General features: G+C 33.7%; 2 protein-coding genes across 2 annotated transcripts; one reads left to right on the top strand and one right to left on the bottom strand.

Annotated features, from left to right (window-relative positions):
- Nucleotides 1–2802: 2802 nt before the first annotated feature.
- Nucleotides 2803–4955, bottom strand: LOC139490438 (uncharacterized). The gene is made up of 2 exons (XM_071277229.1): nucleotides 4119–4955; nucleotides 2803–3288 (listed from the first exon to the last, which is right to left on the bottom strand). Exons 1-2 carry the CDS (start codon nucleotides 4938–4940, stop codon nucleotides 2965–2967), a joined length of 1146 nt encoding a protein of 381 aa, XP_071133330.1. The 5' UTR covers nucleotides 4941–4955; the 3' UTR covers nucleotides 2803–2964.
- A 2881-nt stretch (nucleotides 4956–7836) lies between these two features.
- On the top strand, nucleotides 7837–11832 carry LOC139489037 (large ribosomal subunit protein uL16-like). Its single transcript, XM_071275135.1, has 6 exons — nucleotides 7837–7871; nucleotides 8042–8070; nucleotides 8908–8966; nucleotides 9782–10028; nucleotides 10499–10661; nucleotides 11662–11832. The coding sequence occupies exons 2-6, from the start codon at nucleotides 8048–8050 to the stop codon at nucleotides 11809–11811; spliced, it is 642 nt and encodes a 213-aa protein (XP_071131236.1). The 5' UTR covers nucleotides 7837–7871; nucleotides 8042–8047; the 3' UTR covers nucleotides 11812–11832.
- The last annotated feature ends 4632 nt before the right edge of the window (nucleotides 11833–16464 follow it).

Below are 16464 nucleotides of genomic sequence, written 5' to 3'. Positions count from 1 at the left end.
ATACTAGAACAGACCCGCAAAATCGCGGGCATTCAGAGTGTGGTTGAAATATTGAAAAGTGTTGTAGGAAGAATTTTGTAAAAGATTTAATGACTTGAGAATTTCATAAAAGGTATCAAAAGTCAAAGGTATTTTCGGACAGGACAATTGCTTTTCTAGCCCGGCTCCTCCTTTGTCCTCCCGAACAATTCCCATTTTTTCATCACTTGGAGTCCGTCGTCGTCCTTGTCGTCCGTCGTCGTCTTAATTTTACAAAATCTTCTCCTCTGAAACTACTGCGCCAAATTTAACCAAACTTGGCCAGAATCATCATTGAGGTATCTAGTTCAAAAATTGTGTCCGATGACCCGGCCAGCCAATCAAGATGGCCGCCATGACTTAAAATAGAACATAGAGGTAAAATGTAGATTTTAGCTTATAACTCGGAAACAAAAGCATTTAGAGCAAATCTGACGTGGGGTAAAATAGTTTATCAGATCAAGCTCTATGTGCCCTGAAATTTTAAGAGCAATCGGGCAATTTGTTGTTGGGCTGCTGCCCCTGAATTGGTAATTTTAAGAATTTTTTGCAGCTCTTGGTTATTATCTTGAATATTATTATAGATAGAGATAAACTATAAATTGCAATAATATATAGCAAAGTAAGAGCTACAAATAAGTCAACTTGACCAAAGTGGTCAATTGAAACCCTTAATGAGTTATTGTCCTTTATAGTCATTTTTTTTTACAATTTTCATAAATTTTGTAAATTTTTACAAAATTTTTTCCACTGTCAATTCTCGGCCGATTTCATCATAGATACAGATAATTGTAAGCAGCAAGATTGTTCAATAAAGTAAGATCTACAAACACATCACCAACACCAAAACACAATTTGTCATGAATCCATCGGTGACCTTTGTTTAATATGTACATAGACCAAGGTGAGCGACACAGGCTCTTTAGAGCCTCTAGTTTGTTTTCTATTAATTTTAATAACACATTGAATAAGTTTAGCGCGTATCTGTTTTATGAACATTGATAATACATGTACAAGTTATTTTTTTGAGAATATTTTTTCCAAATAGAGTTTTTTTCTTGTATTTTGGTATATAAAGTAATACATTATAATCCTCTAATCTAATCGATCCACGGCGGTCATTGGTACATTATACAGACCCTCTCTATTTCATAAACTCTGTGACCGCTGTGGATAGTAAACTTGAAAATGATCCCAGATAAAAAAAATACCCTTTATTCGTAGTATATGTATGATCAAGGTATACAGGAAAAACACAAACCGGAAGTCTAATTTGACTTAAAATTTCGTCCAAATACGGAAACAGTATTCGCATGCCTTCAAGTTTTCTCGTTTTTCCAAAATAACTCAATCTGAATAATCATATGGATGATAAATGCGACTTTGCACAGTACCTATAGGACACAGAGGCATGATGATTAATTTATTGTGGAAAGAAGAGAAGTGACACACAAAGTGAGGTCTTCTCGTTTAATAATATAGATGTGCAATGACCCCGCTTGCCAACCAAAATGGCCGACATGGCTAGAAATAGAAAGATCTTGAACAAAAACTTTAATCTGAAGCAGGAAAGACGGACGAGAAAGGGACCGAACGAGAATGAGAGCTAACGTGATTTTGGGCGAACAGACTCGGAATCATTTTTCTTTCACATGATTGTATCATTTATACCATTATACCAATAATACTACGGGTGTATTGATACCGGTAAAAGAACATAAGATTTTTGTTTCGATATGAATTGGTCGATTCTAAAACTACTGAAAATAGATCTATTTCAAAAAGAGAGGTGAAAAATAATTCACAGTGGCGGATCCAGGGGGGGGGGGGGTTCCGGGGGTGCGCACCCCCCCTTTATTTTTGCCGATCAATGCATTTGTATCGGGACATATGTTTTGCACCCCCCCCCCCCCCTTTGCCCTGGGTTCCCTGGGTTAGCACACCCCCTTTCGAAAATTCCTGCATCCGCCCCAGATTCATTTTCTCACGGCTTATAAAACTAGGGAGGAAATATCTGATATTTTGTTTTTGAAAATGTTTTGTGCATGTTAGTAATTGAGAAGATATTTTCGTGTTGAAAACTGTTAAAAGCAATGGTTTGTCCCAAGAAAAAAAACTATGCCCTCTTCAAAAAAGATGGACGACAGTTGCCTAGTATATAAAAACGCAGACGTGTCTTTCTCTTCATTTTTATGTATATAATACATATCACAAGCCGATGGTTTTCTCGTTTAAATTGTTTTACGCTGGGTTTTTTTTTTTTTTTTTTTGGTGGGGGGGGGGGGGGGGGGCTTTTATTCATGCCTATACGGTGTGAACAAGCTCTGTGTTGAAGGCCGTACAGTAAACCATATAGTTGCCTTCATCAACGAAATTTGTTTTTTTACAGTTCTGATATAAAATGAAAAACTGAGATTTACGACAGAAAATATTTGTTATCCGTATATATTATTGTAAGAAGTTTGCTCCGGTTTATACAAAGGCCCGCGTCACTCATGTAAGGTTTTGTTTTAAATAAATATTATAGTCTGAACTGCTATGTGTCGGTGTTGTTCTTATTTCGTGCATATTTGATTATGAACTGATGAATACATATTTGTCTTTTTTCAAGTTTTGAATAGATTTTTTTTTAATCCCTGTAGAAGGACTTGGACAGGAAATCCTCTGCAGTTACAACCTTTAACAATAACAAATTGAGATTTGATTAATATGCTTTACTCCGTTCAACACATCAATAAGCAAATATATACAAATAACAAAATTGAACATGTCTATATAACAATTCTTATTTCTAACAAATATACAAATTAACGTATTTGAATAATTGGGTTAACATTTTACCAAAATGCAATTGGAATGAATTAACAAATTTTAAGGGAAACAATTAAGATAATTTATACAGGAAAGTCACCTTGAATTAAATGCAGCGTGTTGATATGTTTTTATCTACAAATCTTGGGAAATTGCATTTCGTAGGAATATGTACAAGTTTACATTATTAAACGGATCTACATCTCTAATCCAATTAACTTCCGCCATCAGAATGTTAGCGAGATTGTAAACATCCTCATCACATGGAAGATGGTCAAAAGAGCATTCGTCTAGGCAAACATCAACCTCATCAGCATCAATATCACAAAGAAAATCCTCACAGTCATACAATTCAGGCATGTTGTACATTATATGTGGCCTTCCTGATGGTGAATGTGATGTTTTAATTGATCTTATTTTATGTTGATTCCAACTAGCAGCAAACACTCGAATATCCTCCTGAAATAACAAATAAATCAAAAGTAAAATCTGAGATAAGAAATGAATAACAATGATAATCATAATTACGTTCGTACCATGGATGCTAGTGTTGTTTTTGTATGGCATTGTATACTTTATTGTATAAAATATCATTCTTTAAATGTTTTATTTGATTCAAAGGAAAAATAAATGTTAGTGGTGGTTTTTTTCTCTTAAACAATTGCTATTTCAAAGCAGAACATATTATTGGCCAAAACAAAGGAGTACCAAGTCAAAGTAGATCTGATTGGTTTTTTTTTTAGTTTAAGAGAATGCACCGTCACAATTTGAAGAAATGCGATGTACATGGAACACCAATTAACAACATTTGAAAATTAATGAAAATTAGGGTAGATAAGTAAAAAAATGTAAAAAAAAGAAACTTATAATGTTAAGTTACGACTACAAAAAAATCACGAACCAATCTTATGCAAGTAAATGTATTAAATTGCTTACACACATTTCATTTTTAACTTGGATGGACAGTTGTCTGATTGGCAATCTTACCACATCTCCTTCTTTTCATAAATATAACATTTTCATTGTTAATAAAATGTAAATATTTAGCCGATATATTGGTATTGAATATGAACTTCGACTCGAACAATATAAAATAACTGTTCCATATATATACGGATCATTGGACAGGTTACTTGTAATATAAAATCCTCAATATGCATGCAAGTATATATTGTGTAAATAGAGCATTTCCCCTAAAATTTTACTTTGTCGTAAGAATCAGAAGTAATACACTATTAAGCATGACGTCATAGAATACATGTTTCAACTATATTTGAGGTCAGACGTACCTGAATCAACCCCATGAAGCAGAACCGGATCAGACTTTGGTCAAGAAATGAGCCATCAAATTTATTGTGCTGCTTCAAATCAGTAAACAAGTTTCTCCAAAACTGAGAACACTGCTTTCGAAAAATGGCCCACAGACACTCTATCCTTTGGTTTTGGGTACTTGATCCATAAATGTAACAATGATCAGAATTCATCCCATTACGATGGAAGAAACGCTGCATTTGTTCAACGTACTTATTTTCTGTTCCAAAGTCACTTCTCATTGATCTTGGGAACCCGTTCTTCTTTATGACAGCTTGAATATAATGCCCAGCTACGATTTTCGGATCATTATTTGTCACGCCTGCTTTCAACCATATAATATTCCTAGAATATCCATCTATACAGCCATGTATTGCTATTCCGTAAGGTTTTAATTTATCATAACCATCCATATGCCACATGTAATTTGGGCCACGAGATATATATTGCCTGCGTTTAAGTCTTCGTCTTAGTCTGTCTGAAACCCCTTCTGGGTCTAATAGTAATATCAACCGAACTGTTTCCATACTTATTACCAAGTTGTTTTTCATGCACATCTGATGAACCAAACGATACCCATGCGAACCACTAGACTTCGACAGGATCCCTTGAATGACAGTATAGCAGATTTCTAAATTTGATTGCTTACGCTTATAAAGTCCCATCGAATTGGCAAGACGCCGTAAATGACGAACACTGATATAGATATTAAGATTTTCCTCAAATAAAAGCTTCATTTCATTGTACGAGTATCCTTTTCTGAAAAGCTTATGCAAGAATTGTGCACAGTGATCATCCATTTTGCTACTTTATTATTCCTGTGAATAAAAACCGAGTAAATATGTACCAAACTCAAACAATAAATGCCAGAGTATCCGAATTTGCATCATAGTGTAGATGGTACAGTAAAAAGATTGTGCGTAATTGTTAAAAAAGGCCAGGGCAAGGTAAATATACAGGCTACTAAAATATACTCAATGAGAACATACTTACAATTCTATATTCAAGACGAGTCACATGCGATATTCTATAATTGAATGGCTAAATCGGTTAAAGGTTGAAAAAAGATAAACATCTCAAAGTTGCATTGAATCTTTCAAAAGGGTGTATAAACACTCCTCTCACTGCAAGTTAAAGAAACCCCCTAGAACAATATAAACTGAAAACTGCTTTTGATGTCGATCGAGCACGATACAACTGTGAAATGATGCGAATACTGTCTTGTGGTTAACAAATTATTACGATATGTTGTCTGAAATTCTTTGAATCATTGAACCTGTCTTTTTATCAGTTTTCTTGTGCTCCGTGTCGATATGCTACGTCAATCACTTTTCAACTGGGTTAAACAGTTTGTTCTTTACTTGTGTTGTTACCCCACCTACCCAGTTTGAGGGAGAACAGAGCTATCAAAGCATGTTTAAAACTGCACCTCTCTCTCTATGTTCCGGTCCAAAGTTGGGGAAACTGCAATTCTGCGTTTGTCCTTAGTTACTGTCAACAAATATATCAATCAAAGCAATTATGTAAAAAGGGGGGAGGGGAGTGTTTAAATTTTCTGTTCAAGAATTATTAAGAATGTTGAATAACAAAACAGTATGAATGCAAACTCACTACATAAAACATCATCGTAATGAGGACGTACAATACATCACACTAAAAATTGAGGATGCATACAATAAATTGGAAAATAGTCAAATTTAGCGGCTTTACTTCTCGTTATATGCAGTTTTTATGTAAAGTTTGCATATATTGTTTGAGTTAATTATGCACACCATTTTGTAAGTTGCTTTATGTATTTGTAACGCCATAGTATAACGAAATATGCATACCTACCATATTCCATACGCATCCCTGCCTATTAAGCTCTTGGCGTGTCTATATTACAATCTGTTAAACAATAATATGAATAAACCACTTCTTGAACAAGATATTATCCTGTGGGAACAATAAATTATCTTGTGGGAACAATATATTATCTTGTGGGTACAGGATATTATCTTGTGGGTACAATATATTATCTTGTGGGAACAATATATTATCTTGTGGGTACAATATATTATCTTGTGGGAACAACATATTATCTTGTGGGAACAATATATTATCTTGTGGGTACAATATATTATCTTGTGGGAACAACATATTATCTTGTGGGAACAACATATTATCTTGTGGGAACAACATATTATCTTGTGGGTACAACTTATTATCTTGTGGGAACAACATATTATCTTGTGGGAACAAGAACACTTTCTTGTGGGCACAAGATATTATCTTGTGGGCTCAAGATATTATCTTGTGGGAACAAAATATTATGTTGTGGGAACAAGTTAAAAAATATTTCTTCCATGGCCTCATTCTGCCACCGTAGTTTTGTGTTTTCACCTGACAATAATTCTATTAATTTAAAAGTTGATGGCCTAGACCAGTAATAATTTTTTATATATTTTTTTCGCAAATCAGTATATCTACTACATTGAAGGATAAAATGAAATTCATCCTCTATTACTCCTAAATCACAAAAAATACAATTTCTTTCATTTCTATTAGTACCAACATAACGTCCAGTTTCAATACAAAGGTTATGTGAAGACAAACGAATCCTTGTTATACATTTACGAAAAAGTAACAGGAATGCATTTCTGTAAATAAAATTGCAAAACTACATTTGTTACAACATACTTATATAATCTACACTTTGAAGAAGAATCTAATAAAAATTGTAACTCTTGGTTAGCTTGATCAAACAAACGCTGTCTTATCAAAGGTTAATATGAGCTGTCTACATTTAACAACCACTGATTATCCCACAAATTATTCATACCAAGACTATATATCAATCTTTTAACATATATGTTGCCCAATTCATACATTTTGAACAATTTAACACAAGTTCTTTATAACAAGACCTTAATATACAATTGTCACTAATTAAAATTTTGAACCAAAATTTAAGTATTCTATAATTACGCTCATACTGCAGTGGAAATCTACCTAATTCAAAATAGACCATCACATTTGGGGTCGTTCTTTTGACACTTAATAACATTTTGCAGTAGTCCAAATGGACCTTTTCTATCATAGGAGATTTGTGTACTCCCCATATTTCACACCCATACATTAATATGCTACTAACATAAGTATCAAAAAGACTAAGCATTGTAAATACATTTAAACATCATGAAATATATGAGAAGAACGTAACCCATATCATGCCAATAACTGGTTTTAGAATAAATATGTTTATTTCCGATGCAATTATATATCTATGGTTCCACTAATTTCAAAGGCCTTCTTTGAACAATGTATTATAAGGTTTTATATTCAACTGAGTGTACTATCGCTATTATTATTTTGTTTATCTAAGTTGTCAGATATTTTCTTTTTGTTTGCATAACTAATTTCTCAATTAGGTTATTTCATTTTATGGGATAAATCATGAAATGAGTGTTCAAAGGCTACTTTTTTAAATTACAGCATATCTCATTAGTTCCAATTTATTGATGCTTCCATCTAATATTTTGATGTATAAGGAGAGTTTCATGAATAAACTAATACAATTAAGAATGTTTATCTTTATATGCTTAAATAATGTGACAAGAATTTTGATGAAAGACGTGCTGATTTAGAGATATAAATAGAAATAGAAATCAATTCTTAATTTCCGTATTTTCACATTCCGTGTTTTAGGACCTCCCAAACCGGAACTTCCGTTTTGACCTCTTTGTAAAAATGTAAGTAATGTCGACATGTACAAAAACGTTCAATAAGAAATCTATCAACATCGTAACACAGATCTATATTTCGTCTAGTAAAACATTGTCTTAAAATAATTAAATGTTCATTATTACTGTTAAAAATATTTCATTATGAATTTATGACCAATTTCTTGTTATATTTTCAGTTAAAAATGGGTCGCCGACCAGCTCGGTGGTAAGTGTTGTCTTATTACAATAGTACATTAGAGGTGAATTGTGAGCGACGTATGCTTCTGTAGTGAAACTAAGTAAACACTAATCGTGCATAAATATTTCATTATAACCTGGTAAGGGTATTATAACAAGTGGTCCTTCATTGAACATGTTCTATATTTTGTTCTACATGCAGTACCCGATGACACACCACAATTTACATTTTTTCATCTTTTATCTATATGCTAGCACAAACGAAACGCTGTTTTCCCTGCAACATGCGTTCTTTCCATTTGAACACGTTGATATTGTGTCGTTTCTTATTAAGAAATGACATGACCAGTTCAGTAAACAACATTTGGTATATTTGCCTCCAGTAAAGACCACCTTCCCCGACACTACATTTGGTACATTGTAGAACATATTAACACACTAGTCCAAATAATTATAACGTCTTGAAAAGCTATTTTGTTTTTCTGAGACACCAACTAACAAAGGTGTTGCATTAAAAAAAATGTTTCTTGTGTAATAAATTTTGATTTTAAAAAACATTGTCTAGTTCATTTCTACATTGTATATAGTCATAGTACTCTTCATACTCATAGGATAAATGTAAAACTTAAGGAACCATTATGGCATTAATATTTATAAAAACATATCGCACGCATATGCACAAGTGTTTAACTCGACTCGAAGTGACGTGTATAATGTAAACGAGATCAAATTCAAAATAAAACATGTATTTGTTTCTATAATCTGTTAATTTACAAAAAAATATAATGCAAGACTGAACAACCCTATTTTATCTACACCAGCTGTACATGTACCATAATTAATATTTAAATTTCTATATTTTCAGCTACAGATACTGTAAGAACAAGCCTTACCCAAAATCTCGATTTTGTAGAGGTGTACCAGGTAATTATTTTACATATTGACATTTTGTAGAGGTGTACCAGGTAATTATTTTACATATTGACATTTTGTAGTATCCCTAAAAAATCAGATTTCAATGTATGTTGATAAAAAATTGACAATAACAGTTTTCACGTGAACTGTTACTGTTAAATCTACAGGCCAGGGATGGGGTTGATTACTTAAGAATGTAATCGATTAATTTACAATTACTTTGCCAATAAAATGTAATCGATTACATTACAATTACACCCTATTTCATAAGTAATCGATTACATTAGATTACTTGTGATTACATTGATTTTTCATTCAAGCTTTACAATTTTCTTATTTTCATCTTGTCTATCAAAAAACTATTTTCATAAATTTGTAATCAGCAAGTAATCATATAAATTTAATCTTAAAGTAATCATGATTACACCTGTTTTTGGCAATATAATCGATTACATTATGATTACTTGTAATCAGAAATGGCATGATTACTGATTACATTGGATTACACTGCAAAATGTAATCGATTTCAGCTGATTACGATTACTGATTATGATTACCCATGCCTGCTACAGGCCCGGAGCTCAATTTTGATTTTTTTTAGTTAGATTCTGTTGGCCTGTAGATATTATTTTTACAGGCCTGAGAGCAATTTTACAAGCCTGGGCTGCCACTCAGCGTGAAGACTGCAATAAGGATATGGTCATTAAGTCATATTCTATAGTACTGTCATTTTTAGTTTTGAATGTTTATTGTGTTTTCTTTAAAGCAGAAAGTTGTACCAAGTACAAAAAAGTATGCATTTTAACAATATCATTTTCTTTCAGACCCTAAAATCCGTATCTTTGATTTGGGAAGAAAGAAAGCTTTTGTAGATGAATTCCCATTATGTGTGCACTTGGTTTCTGATGAGTTAGAACAACTGTCCTCAGAAGCTTTAGAAGCTGGCCGTATCTGTGCCAACAAGTACTTGGTCAAACACTGTGGTAAAGATTCTTTCCACTTGAGAATGCGAGTGCACCCCTTCCATGTACTCAGAATCAACAAGATGTTGTCGTGTGCTGGGGCTGATAGGTAATCATTTTATAATAATTACATTGCATAGAAAAAGTCTTGAAATTTTGATATAATTCAAGAACAAAAAAATTGACCATCCAGAGTTGTGAAGAAAGTTATCTTTATCAACTCAAATTCTAGATTTGTACATGTGCATATATAATAGCTGTTCCTGTGTTGTATAAAAATTTATAAACAAACTGGTCATTAAAAACGGTCATAGTACATGTTTATAAAAGAATTTGATCAAAGCTTTTAACTTGCATCAGTTGGTAAAGATACATTGTATACTTTGCTCTCAAGTCATTGACTCGTAGCAAATGATAAATAGTGATAAAATTGTACTACCCCATGACCTTTATCACTGCCAAAAAATGAACAGGGCTATACATATTGCATATTTAAGTAGCCCATGTGAAAATATTTTTTGATATGCTTTACAACTACAAGTCTGAAAAAGACATTTATGATTTATATTATATTTGCAGGCTCCAAACTGGAATGCGTGGTGCTTATGGTAAACCACAGGGAACCGTAGCTAGAGTAAAAATTGGCCAGCCTCTTATGTCTGTGAGAGCCCGTGACAATCATAAGGCTCCAGTCATTGAGGCACTGCGTCGTGCTAAGTTCAAGTACCCAGGTCGTCAAAAGGTAATTAAAAAAAAAGTTAATATAACAAACAGTGTACAGTGTATATGAAATTGACAAAAGTTGAGACTTGAAAAAAGCAGCTTTGACAATTTGAGAACTATCCATTAAAGTTCAAATGAAAGATGTAAGCAATTATAGGTCACTGTTCAACATTCAATAAGCAAATTACTATAGTATTTATAGGTTATTAATGGTTTTTCAAATGAAAGGGTGTTTCTCAGTTACTATCTCATCGAACAGCTACAGTCCCGAATGAGATGTGGCTGAGAGTCTTTTGAGATTGATAATCTGATTATTGATATTTTCAAGATGGCATTGTTGATGTTTACATTGACAACAGCATATGCACCTTTCGTTTCTAGCAATATTCTATCTCAAGCGAGGAGAATGATATCAAAAATTATCTTAAAAGAGATCAGTTAAATTGCATAAATTGGCAATCAGGTTGGCCTTTAATAAAAGGTCAAGAAATGTCACAATTTGGCAACAGCATATGCACCTTTAGTTTCTAGCACTATTATTCTATCTCAAGCAAGAAGCATGATACAAAAAAGATAGAACTTAAATTGCATAAAATGGCACTTAAGTAGCCTTTTTTGATAAAAGGTTGAGACATGTCAATTTAAAAAAAAAATCAAATGAGAAGACTAATGGGCTTATTTATGAAAAACCAATATGGCAAGACGTAATCCAATAACAACCATTGAATTACAGGCTTTTGACTTTGGTTGGCACATTAAAATAGAGTCGAGCACTCAACCCTACCCTAACCAGGCACAATGGTTATATAGCAACATGTAATGCAAACTCATTAGTCAAAAGATCCTAGTACCTGGGAGCTTGCATTGGATGATTAGTGTACAAATTTCTTGAACAATGAAATGTGATTTTCAATAGTGTTTAAAAGCAGCTTCTTGAATTTTCATATAATTAGTATATCATTGAGGAAAATGTAAATATATTTATTGTTCACTATTTCTTACTTTACACCTTTTTCCAGATCTATGTATCAAAGAAACATGGATTTACAAAATGGGAAAGAGGAACATATGAAGAGATGAGGCTAGATGGAAGGTTAATTCCTGATGGTGTTGGAGCCCAGTATAAGCCTGACCATGGACCACTTAAAGCATGGAAAGATAGACAATAAATGAATAAACTGGGGATTTGACATCTTGTTAGCTTCTTTAGTATATTAATTGACATTATTTGTGGAAGTAAAGTCTAAAGAAAGCAATCACTATGTTTGAATCAACAAATACAGTTGTATCCCCTCTGTCTCAGGTTTGAATCAACACATACAGTTGTATCCCCTCTGTCTAAGGTTTGAATCAACAAATACAGTTGTATCCCCTCTGTCTAAGGTTTGAATCAACAAATACAGTTGTATCCCCTCTGTCTAAGGTTTGAATCAACACATACAGTTGTATCCCCTCTGTCTAAAGTTTGAATCAACAAATACAGTTGTATCCCCTCTGTCTAAGGTTTGAATCAACAAATACAGTTGTATCCCCTCTAAGGTTTGAATCAACAAATACAGTTGTATCTGCTCTGTCTAAGGTTTGAATCAACAAATACAGTTGTATCGCCTCTGTCTAAGGTTTGAATCAACAAATACAGTTGTATCCCCTCTGTCTAAGGTTTGAATCAACAAATACAGTTGTATCCCCTCTTTCTTAGGTTTTACAAGTTTTCAACATATAAAAAATGTAATTCAGCTTATGGAAAATCTAAGTTGCTCTGGTACAAACCAAATTGAAGAAACTATATTGAGTCCTTTTCAACAGCAATTGAGAACTTCTCTCAAAAAATGGAGTAGACACAGAACTTTGGTACTACATAAATGTAACATGTGGTATGATAGCCAATGTGACAGCTCTTCATCAGAGACCAAATGGCGTAGAAGTTTTAACAACTATAGGTCACTGTACAGCCTTCAACAATGAGCAAAACCCATACTGCATAGTAAGCTATAACAGTATCAAAATGATCAGGTGCAGCAATAATTACGTTTAAATTAGGTCTCGCTAGAATTTCATGTCCTAGTTTACATTCATCTACATCTATTTGCCAACTTGCGTGATCTGGTTAAGTTTTGGATTATAGAAGTCATTCCAAGTTTATTATAAGGAGTTGGGTAAACAAGAGACAACACAGCAACATAAAACCCCAAAAGACGTCTATAAAGAGCAACACTGATAGATCGGCGTTTCTTGATCTTCAACTGCACCAAAACAATTCTATCTTATATGATCAATAACAAAATCTTCAAATATATAAAAAAAAATGATGGTTGTTGACAAAATTGTAAGTAAAGTTAAAACATGGTATTGAAGGGAGGAAAAAAACAAAGGTGGTGGTGTCCACTATTTGAAAACTCTACCTTCGTCCTAATCTATGGGATAATAAAAGGTAAAATTGAGAATTGAAATAGTGAAAGTGACACCATCCCACCAAAGAGTAGATAGCTCAAGCCAATGTAGTAAAAACGAACAACAATATGCTCTGTAAAACTTGGTTCCAAAGCAGTTTTGAGTCCATGTCACAATAGGTAACAAACGAAACGGATACATCGATGATCAATTAACAAAACTTCTAGCAGTAACTGACATGCAAGCTTCTGACCTCAATTAGACTGATTGAAAGATTACAGGTATGTCTTCATCATATCAATATTAAAAGTACATGCATTGAAAATCACAACTGAAATATATGTAGGATAATGTCAATTGCTATATACACCGCAAGCTCTTAAAGATATATGTCTTGCCTTCTTCAATCAATTTAATATTGATTGCTCTGCATTAGATTAAATTGTATACGGCAATGTGGAACACTACTTTGAATAAAATTACACGTGAAGACTTGACAGGCTGGATGGATATTCTTTTTAGCTCGCCTTGTGTGAGTGAACCATCACTTGGGATCTAGTTGCAGCTCCTATTTGGAAAAGCATTTATAAAATCGGACATTGGACTCGTGTTTTACCAGGTGAAAGACCTATATGCTTCGTTTTTTCATTGCATGCCTTATGTAACAGTCCCTGACAAAAAGTACTGACATGAATTATCATTGATATATGGTCATATTTATAAATTAACTGTTTACAACATTCTTGAAATACTAAGGCTATTCTACCTCAGGAATAGATCACAGGGGCTTGTTACTATTGCCGGGTTTACTATCCATATAAACCCGGCAATTGTAACAAGCCCCCTGTGAATAGATTACCTTAGCTGTATTTGGTAAAACATTTAGGATTTTTGGTCCTCAATGCTCTTCAACTTCGTACTTTATTTGGCCTTTTTTATAATTGCAATTCGAGCGTCACCGACGAGTCTTTTGTAGACAAAATGCGCGTGTGGCGTAAATGCAAAATTTAATCCTGGTATCTATGATGAGTTTATTTACAAAGTTTTCGTCTGTCATATGTCCATTGTCCTTGGTCTAATTTTCATGGTTCAGTGACCACTGAAAAAAAAGTTGTAATGTTATTCTTTTTCTTATGTATGGGTATAACTATATCTGGTATGTGCATACCTTGCAATTACATATAATTACCTGGCGATGTCTTTATACCCACAAAACGGTTTTCATTTGACCTTGACATAATGAATAAGGATAATTTTTGGTGTTCCCGTCAAAATATCAGATACTAGAGGCAAACGGTCTTCTATATTTTGGGGTATGCAATGGTTGTATGATGTACATTTCCAACTGGCAGGTGTCACCTGACCTTGACCACATCATGATTCAATGGTCAGATCAGGTTTTGAGTTGGTATTTTTTTTCGAATACTGTATGCATTAGGGTCAACTATATTTAGCGTATTGAAATATTTTATGATGTATATATGTCAGTCGCTCAGGTTTTATTTGACCTTGACCTCATTTTCACGGTTGGTAGCTCTGTCAAGTTAAATCTTGGGATTTGATCTGTTTTTATACGCCCGTTATGCCGGTATAACGTTGTCTGTTCGTCGTCGACATGTCGGACATTAACTCAAAACCGCTTTAACCTGTTTGCATTTAATTTTTGGTGAATTGTGAACTTCCATTGACGTGAGTTTCCTTTCATTTATTTTTTTTTAGATTTTAAGTTTTCGAGTTTTGGGCTTTATTCACAAAAAAGGGGTATTTTTCAGACAATAACTCTCAAACACTTTCACCAATTTGCAGGAAACTTTGGTGAATTGTTTATATCTATTGACTTGAGCTCCCTCACAATTTTTATAAATTTTAGATTTTACGTTTCCGAGTTCGGGGATTTTTTTCACAAAAAAGGGGGGATTTCCCAGTTTCCAGACAATTATTCAAAAATACTTTCACCAATTTGCAAGAAACTTTGGTGAATTGTTTATATCTATTGACTTGAGCTCCCTTACAATTTTTATAAATTTTAGATTTTACATTTCCGAGTTTTGGGCTTTTTTCACAAAAAAGGGGGGATTTCCCAGTTTCCAGACAATTATTCAAAAATACTTTCACCAATTTGCAAGAAACATTGATGAATTGTTTATATTGACATGAGCTCTCTTTCAATTTTTATAAATTTTTGATATTTGTTTCCGAGTTTTGGGGTTTTATCATCATTCATTAAAAAAAGGGGTGATTTTCCAGTTTTCTGGAAGTTACTCACACTCACGAACACTTTTACCAATTTGCAAGAACCTTTAGTGAATTGTTGATATCTATTGACATTCATGAGCGCCCTTTTGATTTTTTTTTTTAATTCAAAATTTTACGTTTCTGAGTTAAATGTGGAGTAATTTATTTCAAAACTGGGGAATTTTCCAATTTTCGGTCAATAACAAAAAAAATGTTTTTAGCAGTTTCCGTTACTGAAATTTTGTTAACTGATTTATATCTATGAAATATTAAGATAACATCCCTGTAGTTTTTTTTTAATACTTTTCTGATATTATAACATTGAGAAGGTCAACTACATTTGGTGTTCGTAATGATTGTAAGGTGTTAATGTCTGTCTGGCAAGTATTATCTGACCTCGACCTTAATTCATGGTGCCCCCAAGGGTGACTAGGGAATAGAAATATGGTCACTGGGTCTTCTCCCGACCGGCAGTAAAACGCATTCCGAAGTGGGGGCGTCCGTTTGGCTGTGCGGGATGTATTAAGTTCGCAGTCACGTCTGGTCAGAATGGGGACGTTAAATCCGATGTCTCGTGTAAAGAGAGTGCCACGCTCTTTGCACGTCAAGAACCCTTGTAACAACTCTTTGAGGGCCGTAGGTGGCCTGTTGCAAGACAAAATTTCTGTCCCTATCCAATATACTCTGATTGTCCTGTGGCAGTCCAAATTTCCCCGACCATCATCCAAAATGGCTTCTATTATGACAAGACCCACCTATTGTTTTATTGTGAACTTATTCTCGTCCTGAATATGCATGAAATATTGTATTTGCCACTGGACGTTAAGCAATCTATATGCTCCCATTCAAATGCATTGATCGGCCAAAAAAAAGGGGGTTCCAACCCCCGGAACGCCCCCTGAGTCCGCCACTGTAAGCAATAGGTCAACAATATCCAATGCATATACTGATTGTGAGGTGTACAATTTTGTTTCCAAAAATCAAGGTAACGATAATTATTTGAGACCTCCGAGTCGATGAATCACGATAAGGATATTTTGACGAATCACGGTAAAATAATTTTAATTAATTTGACGCTAACGGTAGCTGAGAATGACCGTTTGACGACTGACTGACTACCCGAACAAGTGGGTATTAATCATCATTCAAGAGCACTAATTCCTGTAAGAAGTGCAGATCATATTTGCTTCTATCTG

This window comes from Mytilus edulis, chromosome 9, assembly GCF_963676685.1.
Source record: "Mytilus edulis chromosome 9, xbMytEdul2.2, whole genome shotgun sequence".
NCBI lineage: Eukaryota > Metazoa > Mollusca > Bivalvia > Mytilida > Mytilidae > Mytilus > Mytilus edulis.
The sequence above is the reverse complement of the archived record's forward strand: the minus strand, read 5'-3'. Positions and strand labels throughout refer to the sequence as shown.

Coding starts and splice junctions, on each gene's coding strand:
- LOC139490438 (XM_071277229.1), bottom strand. CDS start 4,940: ATGGATGATCACTGTGCACAATTCTTGCATAAGCTTTTCAGAAAAGGA. Junction 3,289..4,118: donor GCTTCATGGGGTTGATTCAG/GTACGTCTGACC, acceptor TTGTTATTTCAG/GAGGATATTCGAGTGTTTGC.
- LOC139489037 (XM_071275135.1), top strand. CDS start 8,048: ATGGGTCGCCGACCAGCTCGGTG. Junction 8,967..9,781: donor ATTTTGTAGAGGTGTACCAG/GTAATTATTTTA, acceptor ATTTTCTTTCAG/ACCCTAAAATCCGTATCTTT. Junction 10,662..11,661: donor AGTACCCAGGTCGTCAAAAG/GTAATTAAAAAA, acceptor ACCTTTTTCCAG/ATCTATGTATCAAAGAAACA.